Consider the following 16,050-nt stretch of genomic DNA (forward strand, 5'->3'; position numbering starts at 1 on the left):
GCTTTTGGAGATTATTTGTCGCTTGCATTTTTTTTCCACAGTGGTGCCTAAAGCTGCTTAATAGGAGAAGATGAATATCCTCTTCCTCAATTAAAAAAGAGAGAGAGAAAAAACGAAATATTCATTGTCAGAGTCCATAATGCATTCCAGTTTAAAAAAATAAAATAAAATAAATAAATAAAAGCTTCATACATTGTTTTTAATTCTTTACGTTTCTCAGAAAGGAAGACTCATGTTTATACTAGTTTTTAAATTGCCAGTGCCAAATCTTGTAGTTGGATTTTACACACAGGGTCGCATGCACACACACACGCTCAGTCTTTCACACATCTATATATATATACAGACATATAAACACACACCCACACACACACACGCACATATATATATATATATGTGTGTGTGTTTGTGGATGTATGCGTGTGAGTGTGTTTGTGTGTGTGGGTGTGTGTGTGTGTATGCATATATATGTGTATATATAAATCTGATTAATATGGCATAAAAGAAAAGAGATGCGTCTGTATAATATACATTCTTAAGTTTAGGGAGATGTGTGTCTAAAATATAATACAAGGGACTTGTATGTACAGGATTTCTATGGGGTTCTTTTAAAAGAAAACTGGAGAGAAAGAAAAATGCTGAAGTTCCTCATTATTTTCTCTGTTGCTGTATCTCCATTTTTAAAATTGAATCGAAACATATTTAAGTTTAAAAAATGAACAGGGTAAAATGGGATCATAAATTTGATGCAAAACGCATTTTGTCTTGCTCAGTCTCCGTACTGCTCAGGACAGAATCTCTCCTAGATCCGGGGGATTCCCTGTGCTGGGCTGAGGATGATGATGATGATGATGATGCTGCCGCTGCTGCTGCCGCCGCCGCCGCCGCCGCTGTGGCCGAGCGAACCGGGGGCAAAGCTCCTGATGACATCTGCCGGAATAAATTGACCCGTTGGGGCACGGTGGTGCGGATGCCGCTCTGCAGACTCATTCCCTGCATCACCGCCGCTGTTGGTGTCACGATGGAGGCCAGAGAGTCTCCTGAGGTTGGGTGCACTCTGGGCCCCAGAGATGTGTCATGTGGCAGTGATGGTTGAGAGGCCGATAAGTGTCGGACATCTCGACTCAAGCTGCCTGACTGGAGAGCCTGTGTGCTCTTGTGGATGTCTCCCCTCTGAGGTGACGGGACCTGCTGCTGCTGAGGTGACGGCTGCTGCTGCTGTTGCTGTTGCTGCTGCTGCTGCTGCTGCTGTGCTGCAGAGGTTCCAGCTGCAGCTGACACAGCAGGCTGCTGGGCAAGCTGCTGCTGGGCAGCCAGAGATGGTTGGGCAATGGGCTGCTGGATAAGTGACAGCTGGGAGGCTGTTGGTGAGCCGTACTGGAAGCTCCGGCTAGCCAGAGGGGTCTGCACAGGGGGACTACACATGGCAGCCGTGAAGGAACAAGGCGACATGATTGCTCCCTGCTGCTGCAGTGGGGTCTGAGGGTTGGTGGAGGAAGAATTCAGGTTGCCATGGGAAACACTGGGAGCGGGGTAAACCCCCTGTGCCGCAGCAGCAGCGGCAGCGGCTGGCAGCAAGCGGGCAGCAGAAGCATTGGCGATAGCTGACGCGCTGTAGGTGAGGGGTACAGAGGACTGCTGGAGCTGATTGGTGCCAAAGGCAGTGGAGAAAGGTGGCTGGGCTGGTGAGTTAATGATGGAATTTCCTGACATTGGTGTTGAGTTCATCCCGGTGACTGACTGTTTGCGGTCCACCATCATCACCATCTCCCTGTCCTGACGGATAATCTGCTTCAATATCTCGTTCTCCTGTGTGTTGAAAACGCCGGCATTCAGATCCTTCTGGAACTTCTGCAGGAGCAAGGAGTTCTTCTTCCCTGTTGGGACGTAGTCAGGAGAGGTGAGCACATACAGCCATGGCAAACTTTGGTTGCATTAAAGCACAGGAACAGCATTCAGGACAGTATTTATAAAGATGCAGCATGTACAGTTCAGGCAGAGACTTCAGCCCAATTTAGACCCCGAACCTTTCAAGAGAGAATATTCACCTTCTTGATTCCATTAAATTTATACACTTTCTTTTAATCTTACAAGCTGCATCTTTTCACGTCCACTAAAGTTTGTCATATAGAATATCAAATGTGAAGGACATTGAATAGTAATGACTATGGGAAGTATACAGAAGAGTGAAGGACACATAAGGAGACAAAGATTACTGAAAGTGTGACGTGATTAGCATAGACTGTGATGGCGCTGATGTGGACAATGAAACACAGAAGAATACAGATGAGTGGTACCCATACGCCACATTACTGGACAGTCTTTAGAAAGAAAAGACAACGAGTCTAAGCTCTAAGAACACATTTAAAGTCACACTCTATTTAAATCACACATCACAAGGACACTCGGATTAACCTTCTATAGATTTCAAACGTTAGAGAAACACAAAAAAAATTAAAATAAAACAGAAAACCATAAGGATCTACTCCTAACACACTGCAGTACCTCACCATAGCTGATATATATTCAATAAAACTAAACTTTAAACACCTTAGCCACAGAATATGATTACTTATCTATCTTATTGATCTTTGCATGAAATCTCTTGAGATTGTAATTAAGTTGATTTAATCAATTTATCTGCAAGATTGTATACGATACTAATAATAAATGTAATGGTAAGGTATAAAAAGTGTGTGTGTGTGTGTGTGTATATATATATATATATATATATATATATATATATATATATATATATATATATATATATATATATATATATATATATATATATATATATATATATATATATATATATATATAAATAGGTTTTGCTTCATTTGGCCTCTGTAAAGAGCGCTTTGAGCCCACAGGCCTGGAAGCCTTTGCAGGCCTGTCATAAGTCATGTACCATGATAATTAAGGCTTGACAGATGGCATCTTTTAACACCAATCACTTCTGTGGCTTTGGGAATAAAACTGTGGTAAAATACTTCAATGTACTCAGAGATCGACAAATCTTAAAAAAACAAAACAGTTTTTGATGAGAGAATGTTTGGCAATCACGATAATAATAATAAAGGTGCATGTAATTTCTTCTCTTTGATTGACTATGTCCAAATTTATTTTGAAGATGTTTCCTGTAATTACTGTTGACCTTGTGTATTGACAGGCTGTGAGGCAGCATTTGTAGGTAAAGAAGACAAAGTGGACTTTTAGTCTACTGAAGGCTTTCGCCACAGTCATTTAATCATTAAGCCCCGTCCTTGAGGACAGGAAATTTCTCTGCCGCTGAGCAGCACTCACCGGTATGCTCACTCCTCTCAAGGCTGCCAACAAGCCGTGCATTCACCTATAAGACAGGACTTTCTCTGCTGCAGTGGCTGAAAATGGATTGATGTTGTGTTTTGTTTTTCTTTTTCTTTCTTTCTTTTCAGTCTGCATCAGAATCGATCTCTCCATTTTGACATTCACTTTTACTGCGACAGTCACTATGGGGTCAGGTTGTAAAGAGCTAAAACTAGTGACACGTATTGGCTATAAGACTACTATTCACTTACAAGGCTTGTTTCATTGCACTTTTAAAGGTGACAGGGTTAAACTCTGCAGATTTGAAGGACAACACAATTTAATTTTTCTCCAAACAGAACCTGTGAGGATGTGAATTTTTGTCAGAACAACAACAGAGTAGTTAGACAATGGGCAGTTTGTTTTAATTTCAGGGTAACAGGCTTCTTAAAATTTTCTAAGCATTTAAAATTTGACTAGAACAGCTTATACAAACTGCACTGTTGAAGGCTGTCAGTGATGCTGCCCTTCTAGACTATTTGTCAGATGTGCAAGAGATATGGATCACTTCCCATGAGAGAAAATATATAACGTGAAAAGCCCCCCCCCCCCCCCACCGTGCATTGGTGGAATTTCTAGAAATTTACATTCTGTGAAAATGAAGTTCATGTACAAACGATGTTTGAAATCCCAAGCCCTTTTTAGAGAATAAGTAACCAATTGCAAAGTGGGAAATATATTGGTGCTACTCAAACTACCCCTTCTGAAATACACTATGTAAACACACATTTATGGTTGAAAGGGAATTTAATTTGTGTCCAGACACACACCTCGGTCGTGCATAATTACTGTCCTGCTCTGACTACCACTCTGTCCTTCGCCATTACTTTTTTAGAGTAAATCTCTGCAGACAGGATTTATAATGGCGTGCCACAGGGATTGAGGGATGATGTATTTTTGTAGGCCAACTGAGATGATAAAGTTGCTAAACATTACATTCAGCACAATTTTGTTAGAAATGGGCAACAAGCTCAAATACAATCAGCAGAAGTAAAGGCTATAAACAACAATATCAAACATGTATTTTGATTGACCTCCAAAACTTCTAAAAAGTGGAGTAGAGCAGTTTTTTTCTGTGTTGTTTGGCGTTTTAAAAGGCTGTTTGCTGACAACCGAGTTTGTTGCTTTGTTAGTTTTTGGAAAGCACAGATATTATTTCAACCACCTAACCAAAAAGCCGTTGAAAACACCCATAGACTTTGAAAAGGGAAGTAGAAGCGAGTAAATTTTCACTAATTTCTGGGTTTTAAGACTCACTCTACCAAGAGAACAGCAAAAATTCAGAACTTTTCAAGCTCTGACTCGTACTACACATTTTCCCCCTTGAAATATTCCTGGATTTTCAGGCAGTGTCAGTCACGATGTCTATACAACTATAAATAATCTACACATTCTGGAGCTAAGTCTGTCTTAAAAAACAAACAAATAAACAAAAAAAAATAAAAAATTAAAACAAATGCACAAAAACATGAACACAATGTAAACACCACTCATGGGTGAAGAGCTATTTTTTTTATATATATATATACAAAACAAAAATGTTTAAATAAAGATAGATCAGATATGGGTTGAATCTGCATTATGAAAAGAATAAAATTAGTGCACTGTTTTAATAATTAGTTTTCCCTGGCACAATTGAACCAGCACAATTATTTCAGTATTCAGACTAAAACCATCAAAATAATTTCAAATAATAATACAGTAATGAACCCATATATGAAAAAAATAATAGTAAATCAGCCTCAAAGTCAAGTACACACACCAAACAACAACTCAAGAACGATCCAAACACAAACATCATAATGTTAACAAGCATCATATATAAAGAATGAAGGCTAACATAAAAAAAAAGTCAATAAATAAAAAAACAGACAGAGATACATTCAAGGCTTCACAAAGCATTTCCACATTTTTCACTTTGACCTATAATGCAGTTTGATAAATCATATTATGTAATAAATTTATGCAAATGAATTTGGAAGATGAATCTCTAGAGTTCCTTATTATTGAGGGTTATTTACTGCCCCATTAGTGAAGAAGTTGTTCAAATTGGTTACGTAAACTTTTTTCCTCCGCATGCAGGCAGAATGACATCACTGTTGCTCTAAAAACAGCGAAGGTGAAAAGATGAAATTTAGCTTTTTTGCTGGTGGGTGTTCAGTGGTGGTGGTATTTTTATTTTTGTTTTCTCAAAAAGTATTCATTAAAAGAAAAAACAAAACAGAAAAGAGTGAATTTATAGTTCATGTCAGACAATCAGAAACAAATCCTTCTTTTGTTGGTGAACTCATGAATAAAAATGAAATGTGTTTTTTTTTTTTTTGCGTGTAACGAAAACTGTGTGTGGCATTGCATTAGTAAAGTCTTTACTAATCTGCAGACATGATTTCATTTGTGACACTTTGAACAGAGGATTCAAAGATTAAAAGTAAAAAAAATAAAATAAAAATGTCACACCAATCAAGCTGAGCATGTGTTCACAATCCAGCTGTGAAGAAAACTGTTACAAAATAAACATGGCGTGTGACACTGAATGAGAACTCTTTGTTTCCTTGATTGTCTTAGTTGTCGACATTTTGAATGTGTCCATCAAAACATCTGCAAGGACTAGTGTGGGTGACTTGAGTTATGTGTCAAACAGTTAATGTCACTTTCAGCAAGAGGTCAAACTCTTGAAGGCTGAATTTGAGACTGGATCCATTTAGCAAGCCTCTATAGGTCAGTTTGTCCCTGTTCGAATGCTGGAATTGGAATAAAGTGTTTACCTGATGCCTACTCGTCGGCCAGGACACTCTTGAAAACGAGATGTGCTCGTCTCAAGACGGACTCCTGGTCAAATAATTTTTAGATAGATAAAAGATAATGTCAAATGTGCAACACGTTATTGTTTTCAAAGCATGGTTACTTTTTTTTTTTTTTTTTTTTTTTTTCTTTCCTTCTTAGAGCAAGACAAGCATGTAACCAAATGCAGTTCATATATAGAAACGATACAACCAGCACGGATCATGACAAAGTATCTTCCCTCGTATGAGACAAAACCCCCTTCATGGTTAGTCTGAAAAGGTGGATCCAATCTATGTCACTCTGAGAGGTGTCAGTCAGAGCGGGCAGCTTTCATTCTCTACCATTTTTAGCGATGATGAAACGCTAACACAGCTGGTAGCTCTTATAAAAAGGGCAAATGTAGATTAGGACCGTTGAGGTCAAAAGGCATACACTATCTTGCGAAGGGCACAGTGGAGATAAATTCTTACATTTAACGTCAGGGCAAATGCAGATCATGTGTCTGTCTTTCGTTCTTTTTTTTTTTTTTTTTTTTTATATATATTATCTTAATCCAAAAGAAATGAACCTTGTCTCCTGTGAGTTACGTTCATATGCAGATAATTCACAATTTGTGATTCAGTTGTAATGTAAGAAATGGACTGGTCTTCGTAGAGCACAGGGAACAGTGGGTGGTGACATGTTGAGTAGATGAATCAAGACAGTGCGCCTTATTAAACTGAAATTCAGTGTTATGAAGTATCGTGAAATTAAAAATGACCACAGTCTTTCCCTAAACTGCACCAAGTAGATGAACCTGTCAAACACAAACCAAACTCTAACTACGGAATATTTTTTTTCTGATATTTTATATAATATTAAAATAATCCAGTCATCCAGGCAACATGATGCCCCCCCTCCACAACCTGAAACATCTCTGCTTATGAACGTAACTCAGGAGAAAAGGCTTCCTCCACACTGACACATCTGTTGTTGGGATTGTGATTGACTTGGAGAGGTCTGCAGTTATTTTAATGCTGAGACAACACTTTGGTCGCAAAGCAATTCAATACTGACGTGCCTGTGTCAGGCAAAATAATACACAAATACAAAGCCATGACAAAGAAGGAAAAAAACAAACAAACAAACAAAAAAAAAAACCAAAACAAACAAACCCCCAAAACAACAATAACGGATAGAAAAGTAGATACAGACTCAAAGCTTAACCACTGATACGAGACAACATCGGCACACTGTCGTTATGAAAACTCTACTCAACTACTTTTATATACAGGGGATGGTGCATTGTGTGTGTCTGCATGAGGACTAAATCATCTTTGTGTTACAAAGCAGTAATAAAAATGTAATGGTGTCACCACCTGTAGCCTGGAGAGGCATTTATTTATTTATTTATTTATTTATTTATTTTATGATAACGATTATACACTCGCTAAATTGGAAACATAGGCTAAGCCATATAAACCGGTAATATGAGCCGCCAATTAAAGTGGCTTGCTTAATAATTTTGGACGAAAAATAGACAGTTAAATGTATTATAGCTTTTTATGTTCATATTTCAAGTAGTAGAAATAAAAAAAGCTATAAAAGGGACCAATCAGAATAAACATTATGAAGCAGTTGATAAAATAGGCCATATAAGCTAGAGAGCTGGTAGATTACCATTATTCTAAACACGAGCTTGCATCTTCCTGACTTGTTTGCAATAGATAATGTACAAGTCAGGCCTCTTAAATGTTCAATACACGCCAACGTTAGGGTCGCCACATATTTTTGAAACCTTTCGCTACTGTCTTATTGACGGCACATAACTAGCAGAAAGACTATTGTTAAAAGAGATTGCATCCTATTCAGCTGTTCATATGTTTAAGTGCGCCTTGACTCTCTTTGAAATTCTGAAAAATTGTCATTTTATTATTTTTTTAAATTGTTTTGAGAATACTAAATGAATAAAACCAAAGTGTGACAATAATTATGTTCACACCCAAAGTACGTACGTGAAACGTTAAAACATACGTGTTTGTAAATGAAGCAAAATATAAGCAAGACAAAGACATACAGTATGTGCTACTTCTTTCCATATTGCCACATCTTTCTATCTTCTAAACGTTTCATTTAAAAATGCGTCAATTCCAAATCAGAGTATCAGTCTGAACACATCTCCAGAAAGGAGTGGACCAATTGTGCAACCAATTATTGCCCTGTTTTGTGTTACATACATGTGCCCCTTTTTTAGACTGGAACAGATCAATCTGCGACCTCGCTGATTCGGTTTCAAATATGGTCTGTCATGGCCAAGTTCTTCTTCAAATGCTCATCTCTAGCAGTGAAAATAAGGAAGCGTTGTTGATGATGTGGTATAGCTGCGTCCTGCTTCCTACTAGTAAACTGGGCTGGACCTGGTGGATGATGGGAATAGCTCCCTGATGTCACCTGGCCCTGCTCTTTGTTTCTTTCAACGGGGGGGTTGTGTCTGGTTGATTTTGACATCTCTGATATGGGGTGGGGTGCTGCTCATACCCAGGAGTGCAGATGAGTGGAAAGAGGGCCAGACACACATGCATGTGAGGTTAGCTTCCATCCACTCGCTGGCATCCAGTGGGGGGGTCAACACCAAACCAACGAGGGGGCGACCTGACTCCCTCCCGGACAGCGACATGCACTGCCTTCCAGTTAATCCAACCACAAAACTCTACTTTGGTTCTTTAGAAGGATTAATGCTGGTTATAACAACTTTTTTTTTTTTTTTTTTCTTTTCTTTTTTGGAAAATGTTAAGACAAAAAAAGAGACGGAAGTAAGAAAATCAACAGATAGCATACAGGTCATGCAGCACAAGATGGCAGACACAATGCTTTTATGAAGAAAGAAGGCAAACAAATACTGATAAAGACAAGACAACAAGGCACGATGACAGGCAAGAGATTCGACCAATCAGAGAGAACCATTAGATGTAAGCAGGTCTTACCGATGCGGTCCAATCGGTCGATGGCAACGGTTTCAAAAGCACGTCGCATCATGGGGTACTCTTCCAGCACCTCATTGAAATGGTCAACAGAGAGAGAGAAGAGTCGACAGTAGGTGTCCGCGCGCACACTCGCCGTTCGTCTGCCTTTGGTGAGCAGGCAGATCTCTGTGTGGCAGGAGCACAAGGGGGGAAACAAAAAGTGAGAGCGGAAAACATTTAGACACATGGAGACACAGTAACCAACCGCAGTGGAGATGGCAGAGGGTCACAAAGGAAATCATCCCGGTAATTACAGCACAGATTACCATATACATGATCCTGGAGCGAGAAAAGGTACAGAAGCAGAAGCTAATGTGAATGTAAATAAAATAAGAAGCCCATCGGCGCGGCTGTCACTTGAATTAAACCAAGATAATTCATCATCCTGCAGAGCACTAATGGTCCCATAATGTGATACACAAGCCAGCTTTACAAAAACAACCCTGTCAGGCATCACCCGATCACTGCGTCGGTTCTCAAATGCAACGTATAACTAAAGAGGGGTATGGTTACACAGTCACTGTGCTTTGTGTATACAACAATAGAACAATGCATCCAGACTAACCCCCTCACATCAGCTAATGATATAGTGTGCATCTTGTCTCCTGTTAGTGTATATTATGAGCTACATTTACCTCAAAAATTAACCACACACAGCGAGATTACAGTTTTCAAATGACAAGTTGTCCTGCGAGATTCCCGTCTGTAACATAGATGTATGGAGATGATAATCAATATAAAACATTATTGCATTTGTGGTTCCTGTTCAGCCAACAACTCAGCCCATCATCCACCCACGTTTGCACTTCTATCCAATCTACAGCCGAACTTCCATGTTAATTAAAATCTTTAAATGTTAACTTGTGGTGCGATCTTTCTTGGCTATGACACGGGTTGTCATGAAAATAGAGCAAAGACTGTGCGACATATGAGAGCCACGCTCTCAAGCTGTGGGTGAGAATAAGGTGTGAGTGCTGTTATAATGGAAGAGCTCACTCTTAGTGGAACCTCTGTTACAGGAAGACACACAGAGAGCCAAACAAAAATAATGTGTTTCGTTAATTGCAATTTCACAGAGGGACGGAAACAATGCAGGAAACAGACAGCGAGAGGCTCTATGCTGGTAAATCAGACTGTGTTTTCTTCATGCACGCAGAGGTAAATGTATTAGTTGGCAGTGAGTTGGCTCTTGGTTGGGCTCTACAGAGGCTAAGGTGGAGGAGGGGGCTGAAAACAACAGGCTGCCTCTAATGGCATGAAATCTGGACGTTTGCCATCTACAGTTTGGAAACTTTTTCATAGCTAAAATCAACTTCCGCTCCCTCAAGCACCAAAAGCTTCTAATTACCGGTTTGCCCTCTCACCTCATATTGAAAAACACTCTTTAAAATAGTTTGTAACATATTGTTGAGGCAAACTGATGTGTTGAATTTACTGTTCTCACTTGATATTATTTAAACTGACAAGCAGAACCAATATGAGCTGATGTTTGCTTATTAGCTTATCTTTAAAGGCTTGGATGAGGGAATTATTGCTATTCTCTCAAATACCCTTACCAAAAATTAGCAATTTGTAAATCTTCTTCTTGATGGATAAAATGGAAGAAACCAAAACAGTATTACCTATATCAGCATTTGAACACATTTAATTTATTTGTTTTTTATTGAATCCATGTTTGTGCTATCTGATAAGAGCTCTCTCAGCTAACAGAGCAGGAAATGTCCTCTATTTTTAGGCTGGGTGGTTAGCGCTGTTGCCCTATCTTTGCGGAGTCCGTTCTGTTTGTGTGGGTTTCCTCCCACCGTCCAAAGACATCATGTTTGGGTTAATTGGCGACTTGGAAATGGACAAGCGGTAGAAGATGAATGAATGAACTTGACATCCAATGATGGAAATTTTGTGTCTGCGGACTGACTGAAAACCTCCATCTAAGGGGAGAATTGTGCACTGTCACCTGGAAGAGCGTTGTGTGTACTTGTGTGGGTGTATGGCCTGGCCTTGTTAACACTTCATATGATGCAGTTTGACACGCGCCTCTTGCCTTGTCACGAAGCATTACCGCTGACCCCAGGAGCTTTGCAGATAATTTTCGATCACTTCATGTGTCACGTCCTCTCTTGGAAACCAGCTCCCCTTACCCATCACCTCTCAGTGACTGGGGTGACGAGCGAGAGTCCCAGATGAGTAATACATTCAAGCCCAGTAGGTATTTTCATGCGTTACCTGTCTTTGTCCTACTTTTATACTCTATTAGTCCCTTGGCCTCAGAGTGGCGTCATTTTTGGGGCGATGTTATTGATATTCAGTCCTGCTCATGGAGGCCCAGGAGAGATGGCTCTGATACCTTTTTGGTATGCAGGCGTTGACCATGGGTGGAGGTGGTTTGTGACCTACTGTTTTCATAGATGTCCCGCTCATTACTATGCTAATAGTTTCTTGTTCCTAGGCTCAGTTTTGCTGTGCTCTCTTTCTGTCTGATCCCCCTTCACTGATTTCTCATTCTAGTTGCCATTTAGCCCAGTTGTAAGGGGAGCCTGAATCATCTTGAGAAATTGAGGAAAGAGTGAGATGCACAGCCAGCTGATCCCAACTCATCTGCAAATGCCATATAATGGGCAGCGGGTAGCCGGGCAGTGACAGAGTGCAGCAAAGTGAACGAGATAGCTTTTAAGTGAAAGATTAAATAACTCAGTAAATGGGGATATCGGCTGCAGATTCTCTGTTTAGAATAGTTTTTTTTTTTTTTTGGGTATCATCTTATTTTAGATGCTGACATGATCTTCCACTCTAAACTCTCCTTCAGCTATTTGCACAACCAAGTGCACTTATGAGCTCTTTAGTATTCCTCTAAATCAATCAAGGGCCGAGCTTTTATCTGGGAATGTCTGCACTGAATGAGAATACCAGCAAACACACATAAAAATGTCTGGTTAATATTTTGTGTTATAACCTTCAAAATGTTTTAGGCAAAGCTTAAAAAAGATAATCCAAAAATCCCTGAAAAGCAGTAACCGTCTGGCCGCCTCAACACATTTCCTGGATTTCTAAATTTGGTCCCCAGAGGTCACTTCATAGCTGAGCAGTTCATTGAAACTCCTGTTAGTCAACAGTTAAGCACATTATATCCAGCAGGAAGCCTAGCAGTTTGCTCATTCTTACTACAGGCCTCCATTATTCTCCAATCTGGAGTCACACAGCTGGCAACTGAGTTGAGTTGAAAATTGCAGACTTTTAGTTTTTTCAATTGATAATCATGATTTTCTTTTGCTTTGTATGAAACTGCTTTAATGTACTTATGAAATGCATATTTTACTATTAAGATATTTTCCGGACAGAAAAACAGCTTAGAAAATCAAGAATATAATCTGCTTTTTAAGAAAAAAAAAAAGGTTGACGCTGTACTCCAGTTAATACCAGATCTGAGTCATCAGAAGTTTGGAGACTTTAAAATTTAGGGCTTTATCATTAAACAGCATTGACAGTGTACCAATGTTACTTTCTCTTCTAAATGGAAACAATAGCCAGTTAAACTACTTGGGGTTTCTTTATTTATTTGTCTCAAACTGCTAACCAACGATAAATGCTCGCTCATTCTCTGCCGGTAAGATCCATTAGTCAGAGCCATGTTGGCCAGAGCTTTTCTCCTGACAAAAGATTCTCTGAGTATCTCTGATGTCTCGTATGAATTGTTTGAATGAGATGTACTGCTGCACTACGCCTGCCACATATCTCACTGAGTGATATTTCCACTCTATGCTGAGTTGAAGGTCCTCCGGCAGTCCCATATTCAAAGCGAGTAGCTTTGCAAACTGTGTGGCGTGATGTGAGGGTCTATGACAGCAATCTTGCAGTTTGAACAGGCAGAAAAAAAAAAAAAAAAAAAAAAAGACATTTATTTTTTGATTCACTGTCTTCCTTGGCTCGCCTGTTAGACATGAGCTGCATGCATCAAACACACCAAAGTGAAGGTATTCTTAGACTCAGCTTCTCTCCATAGTGGGGATGAACTCATGAGATAAAATATGCAAGAACCTCTAAAATAGGAAAGCTTTGCTTTTGCTTTCCAAGAGACACGACAATGTCTGCCTGCAGATTTTGTCAGCGTAAACAACATGCAACACAATGACATTTGACATTTTTAAAAATGAATGAATGGGGCCTGTGCTGAGAAGAAAGAAAGAGGATGATAGAGAATGAAAAGAATGAGGGAATATTGTCTGAGATTACACAATATGAACATCTAGAGTAGCTGCTCTTGTTATTGCCAAGTGTACGTAATGGGAACGTGTGGATGGGGAGAAAAATTCATGCATTTGCATGTGTGAGTGTGTGTTTGTATGTGTATGTGCGTGTGTGAGGGGAGGAACCTCTGTATGTCCTAAGGGATGCCTGATCCATGCCTTGGCCTACTCCAACAACCAGATGAGAAGTTACATAACAGCGGAAGCTGACTTATGTCCAGCATTGGTTAATGAGAATCTACATGTATAACAATTTAACTTCAAACAGCATCAGACGCAAGACCTCAGGCTGGAATCATGTCTGAATATATTGAACTATATGAACATAATGCATGGATGCATGTGTGACTAAGATTGTGATGCTCTTCTTTGTCATCAAAAACACATATTTCCTGTTCACATTTGGGGCCATGGGGGGGGGGGTATAGAAGTGGAGATTTTTGTTGTTTATGTTTTTACCTCCAAAATAGGATCCATCAGTCAGCTTCATCTCCTTATTAAACTTGGTGATGACGCTTGCGACGCCATGCTGAATGAAATACATCTTCTTCCCGACCGTGCCTTCTCGGATGATGTAGTCATTGGGTTGAAAGACCTCAAACTTCAACTTGCTCAGCATCCCCGTCACAAAGTTGGGGTCCGCATTGGCAAAGAGAGGCATGGTGGCCACAAGCTTGCGGCAATTGAAGTTGACAATTTCCTAGTGGAGGGTAAAAAAAAAAAAAGGAAATGGGGGGGGGGGAGATCATGCCATAAATAACTACAACACAACAACTACAACATTCCACATACAACATGAAAAATGAGCGCAGTCTGACACAAATCGCCACCACAAATCCTTCATCTCTGCTGCTGCTGAGAGCATAAATGAATTGGATGAGTATTGCTGCTTTATCCCTAATACTTCTAAAGCACTTCCCATCACTCCTGAGAAGAAACTTTTTGGCACCGGAGTCAGATCCTGATGAGTTTGCCCTCTGGTGCCGACTGCAGGCAATCTTTTCGGTCTCATCCTGTTCCCTCAGACCCAGCAGGAGATTAGGAGCTTGTTGTCTGTTTACCCACACATCTCTGTTGCTGTGCAGATGGAAAGCCGGGGCACTTGGCATCTGTGGCAGTGTTTGTTGTTGACCCCCTCCCATGTGGTACAGCTCTCCTCCAGTGACAACAGGACATTAGCAGAGAGATAACCAATCTCTGGGACGCTCGCTAGCTAGATGCAAAAAAGATGTTAGCTCACCCTCAAATGCCGGTGTCAACTATGGCCATGGGGCTCTGACCTCAATCACACACCAGAACTAATGAATTAGATAGTAAGCAGTTCTCATGCCCAGCCAGTGGTCCTCTTGGGGAAACAATCTTTGGCTATGCCTATTTAAAGATTTGTCATATGGTGGAGGATAAGAGGCACCGACACAGGAAAGGAAAAGGGGGAAATGGGTGGACAGAGAGAGCAGCAAAACAGTCTGGCTTATTTATCAGAATCATGTTGTCATTGTGCTGTTACACAGTTGCAAGCAGGTGCAGTTTGGGAAAACGTATAAAGGTGGATCAGTGGTCATCTGAGACCGAATAGCAAATTTGCATGTGCACTCAATGCAAGAACAAAATTTTTCTACCTTGCTTCTTCTTTGTACATCATGTTTTCTGAGAGCATGACTTTTCAATGAAGGCACACCAGATTTTAAGTGATCTTCTAATCATTACTTCTGACCAATCCAACCATGGAAACGTGAAGCAAGAGTTGTTTTGTCAACTGAAGCAGGGCTGTCATGCAAATTTCACTTTGTAAAACATGCTTGAGCCAACAGCTGCTTAAATCGTGTGATAAATGACATGCCTGAATCAGCCAGAGAGAAACTTGGGCTGATTTCACGGCCCTCTTCTGTACCAAGTCTGAGTGTCGCTGAGTGGGGCTGATTCTGATCCCAAAATGACCTGTAACTTGGCAACTCCTAAAATTGTGCCAGAGCAGCATGATGTACTGACACTTCAGCAGCAATCAGCCCGACTCTACTTCAGTGCTTCTGTCCACCTGGAATGGGTCAAACTGGAAATTGCATTCATTGATTTTCTTTTTTTTTTTCTTTTGCAGGCTGAGATACAGACTACAGAAAAGGAGTGAGGGGAAAAATAAGAAAAGAAACTTTGCAGCTTCCTCCATTTATTTTAGAACAAAACTTGTGGCCAATTTACTACACAAGCCAAGAAGACAATTAAGGGCCATTAGTTGTGCCAACCTGATAAATCAAGTCTTAAATAACTGAGCAAAGCTCTATTTTATTTCCGTTTATGAGGGTGACACCTTTTAGAATGAGTCAATGAGCTTTTTAAATGGGTCAGCAAATGAGAGGAAGAGGTAGGAGTGGGGTCCATTTAAAGCAGAAAATGATCAATCTTCATTCAAACAGTAAGAATAGCCAGATGTTTGTCCACGAAATAAACTCTGCTGCTGAATTTTTTTCAGATTCTCTCTCTCCTTATAGTATAGTATTATTTGGAATTGTATACTGTTGTATTAGCACTTTTAAGAAGCTGACTGATTTAAAAAAAAAAAAAAAAAAAAAAAAAATCCACCAAAGTGAAAAACTGGACTGAAATGTGTGGGAAACGGCCAATGTACACAATCTGGTTTCTTTATGATGATTTCATGCAGAGGTCCGCTGGATGAAAGA

At 40.0% G+C, this 16,050-nt stretch overlaps 1 protein-coding gene across 1 annotated transcript in view; it reads right to left on the reverse strand.

Moving 5' to 3' along the window:
- Positions 1-735: 735 nt before the first annotated feature.
- hcn1 (hyperpolarization activated cyclic nucleotide-gated potassium channel 1) overlaps positions 736-16,050 on the reverse strand; it is a 53,891-nt gene continuing 38,576 nt past the window's right edge. The window contains exons 6-8 of the mRNA XM_029516116.1: positions 13,835-14,075; positions 9,096-9,260; positions 736-1,877 (exon numbers count right to left, since the gene is read on the reverse strand). Coding sequence (XP_029371976.1) covers positions 736-1,877; positions 9,096-9,260; positions 13,835-14,075 — 1,548 coding nt within the window. The remainder of the gene's footprint in view (positions 1,878-9,095; positions 9,261-13,834; positions 14,076-16,050) is intronic.

The sequence above is a fragment of the Echeneis naucrates genome, chromosome 12 (genome assembly GCF_900963305.1).
Source record: "Echeneis naucrates chromosome 12, fEcheNa1.1, whole genome shotgun sequence".
Classification (NCBI taxonomy): domain Eukaryota; kingdom Metazoa; phylum Chordata; class Actinopteri; order Carangiformes; family Echeneidae; genus Echeneis; species Echeneis naucrates.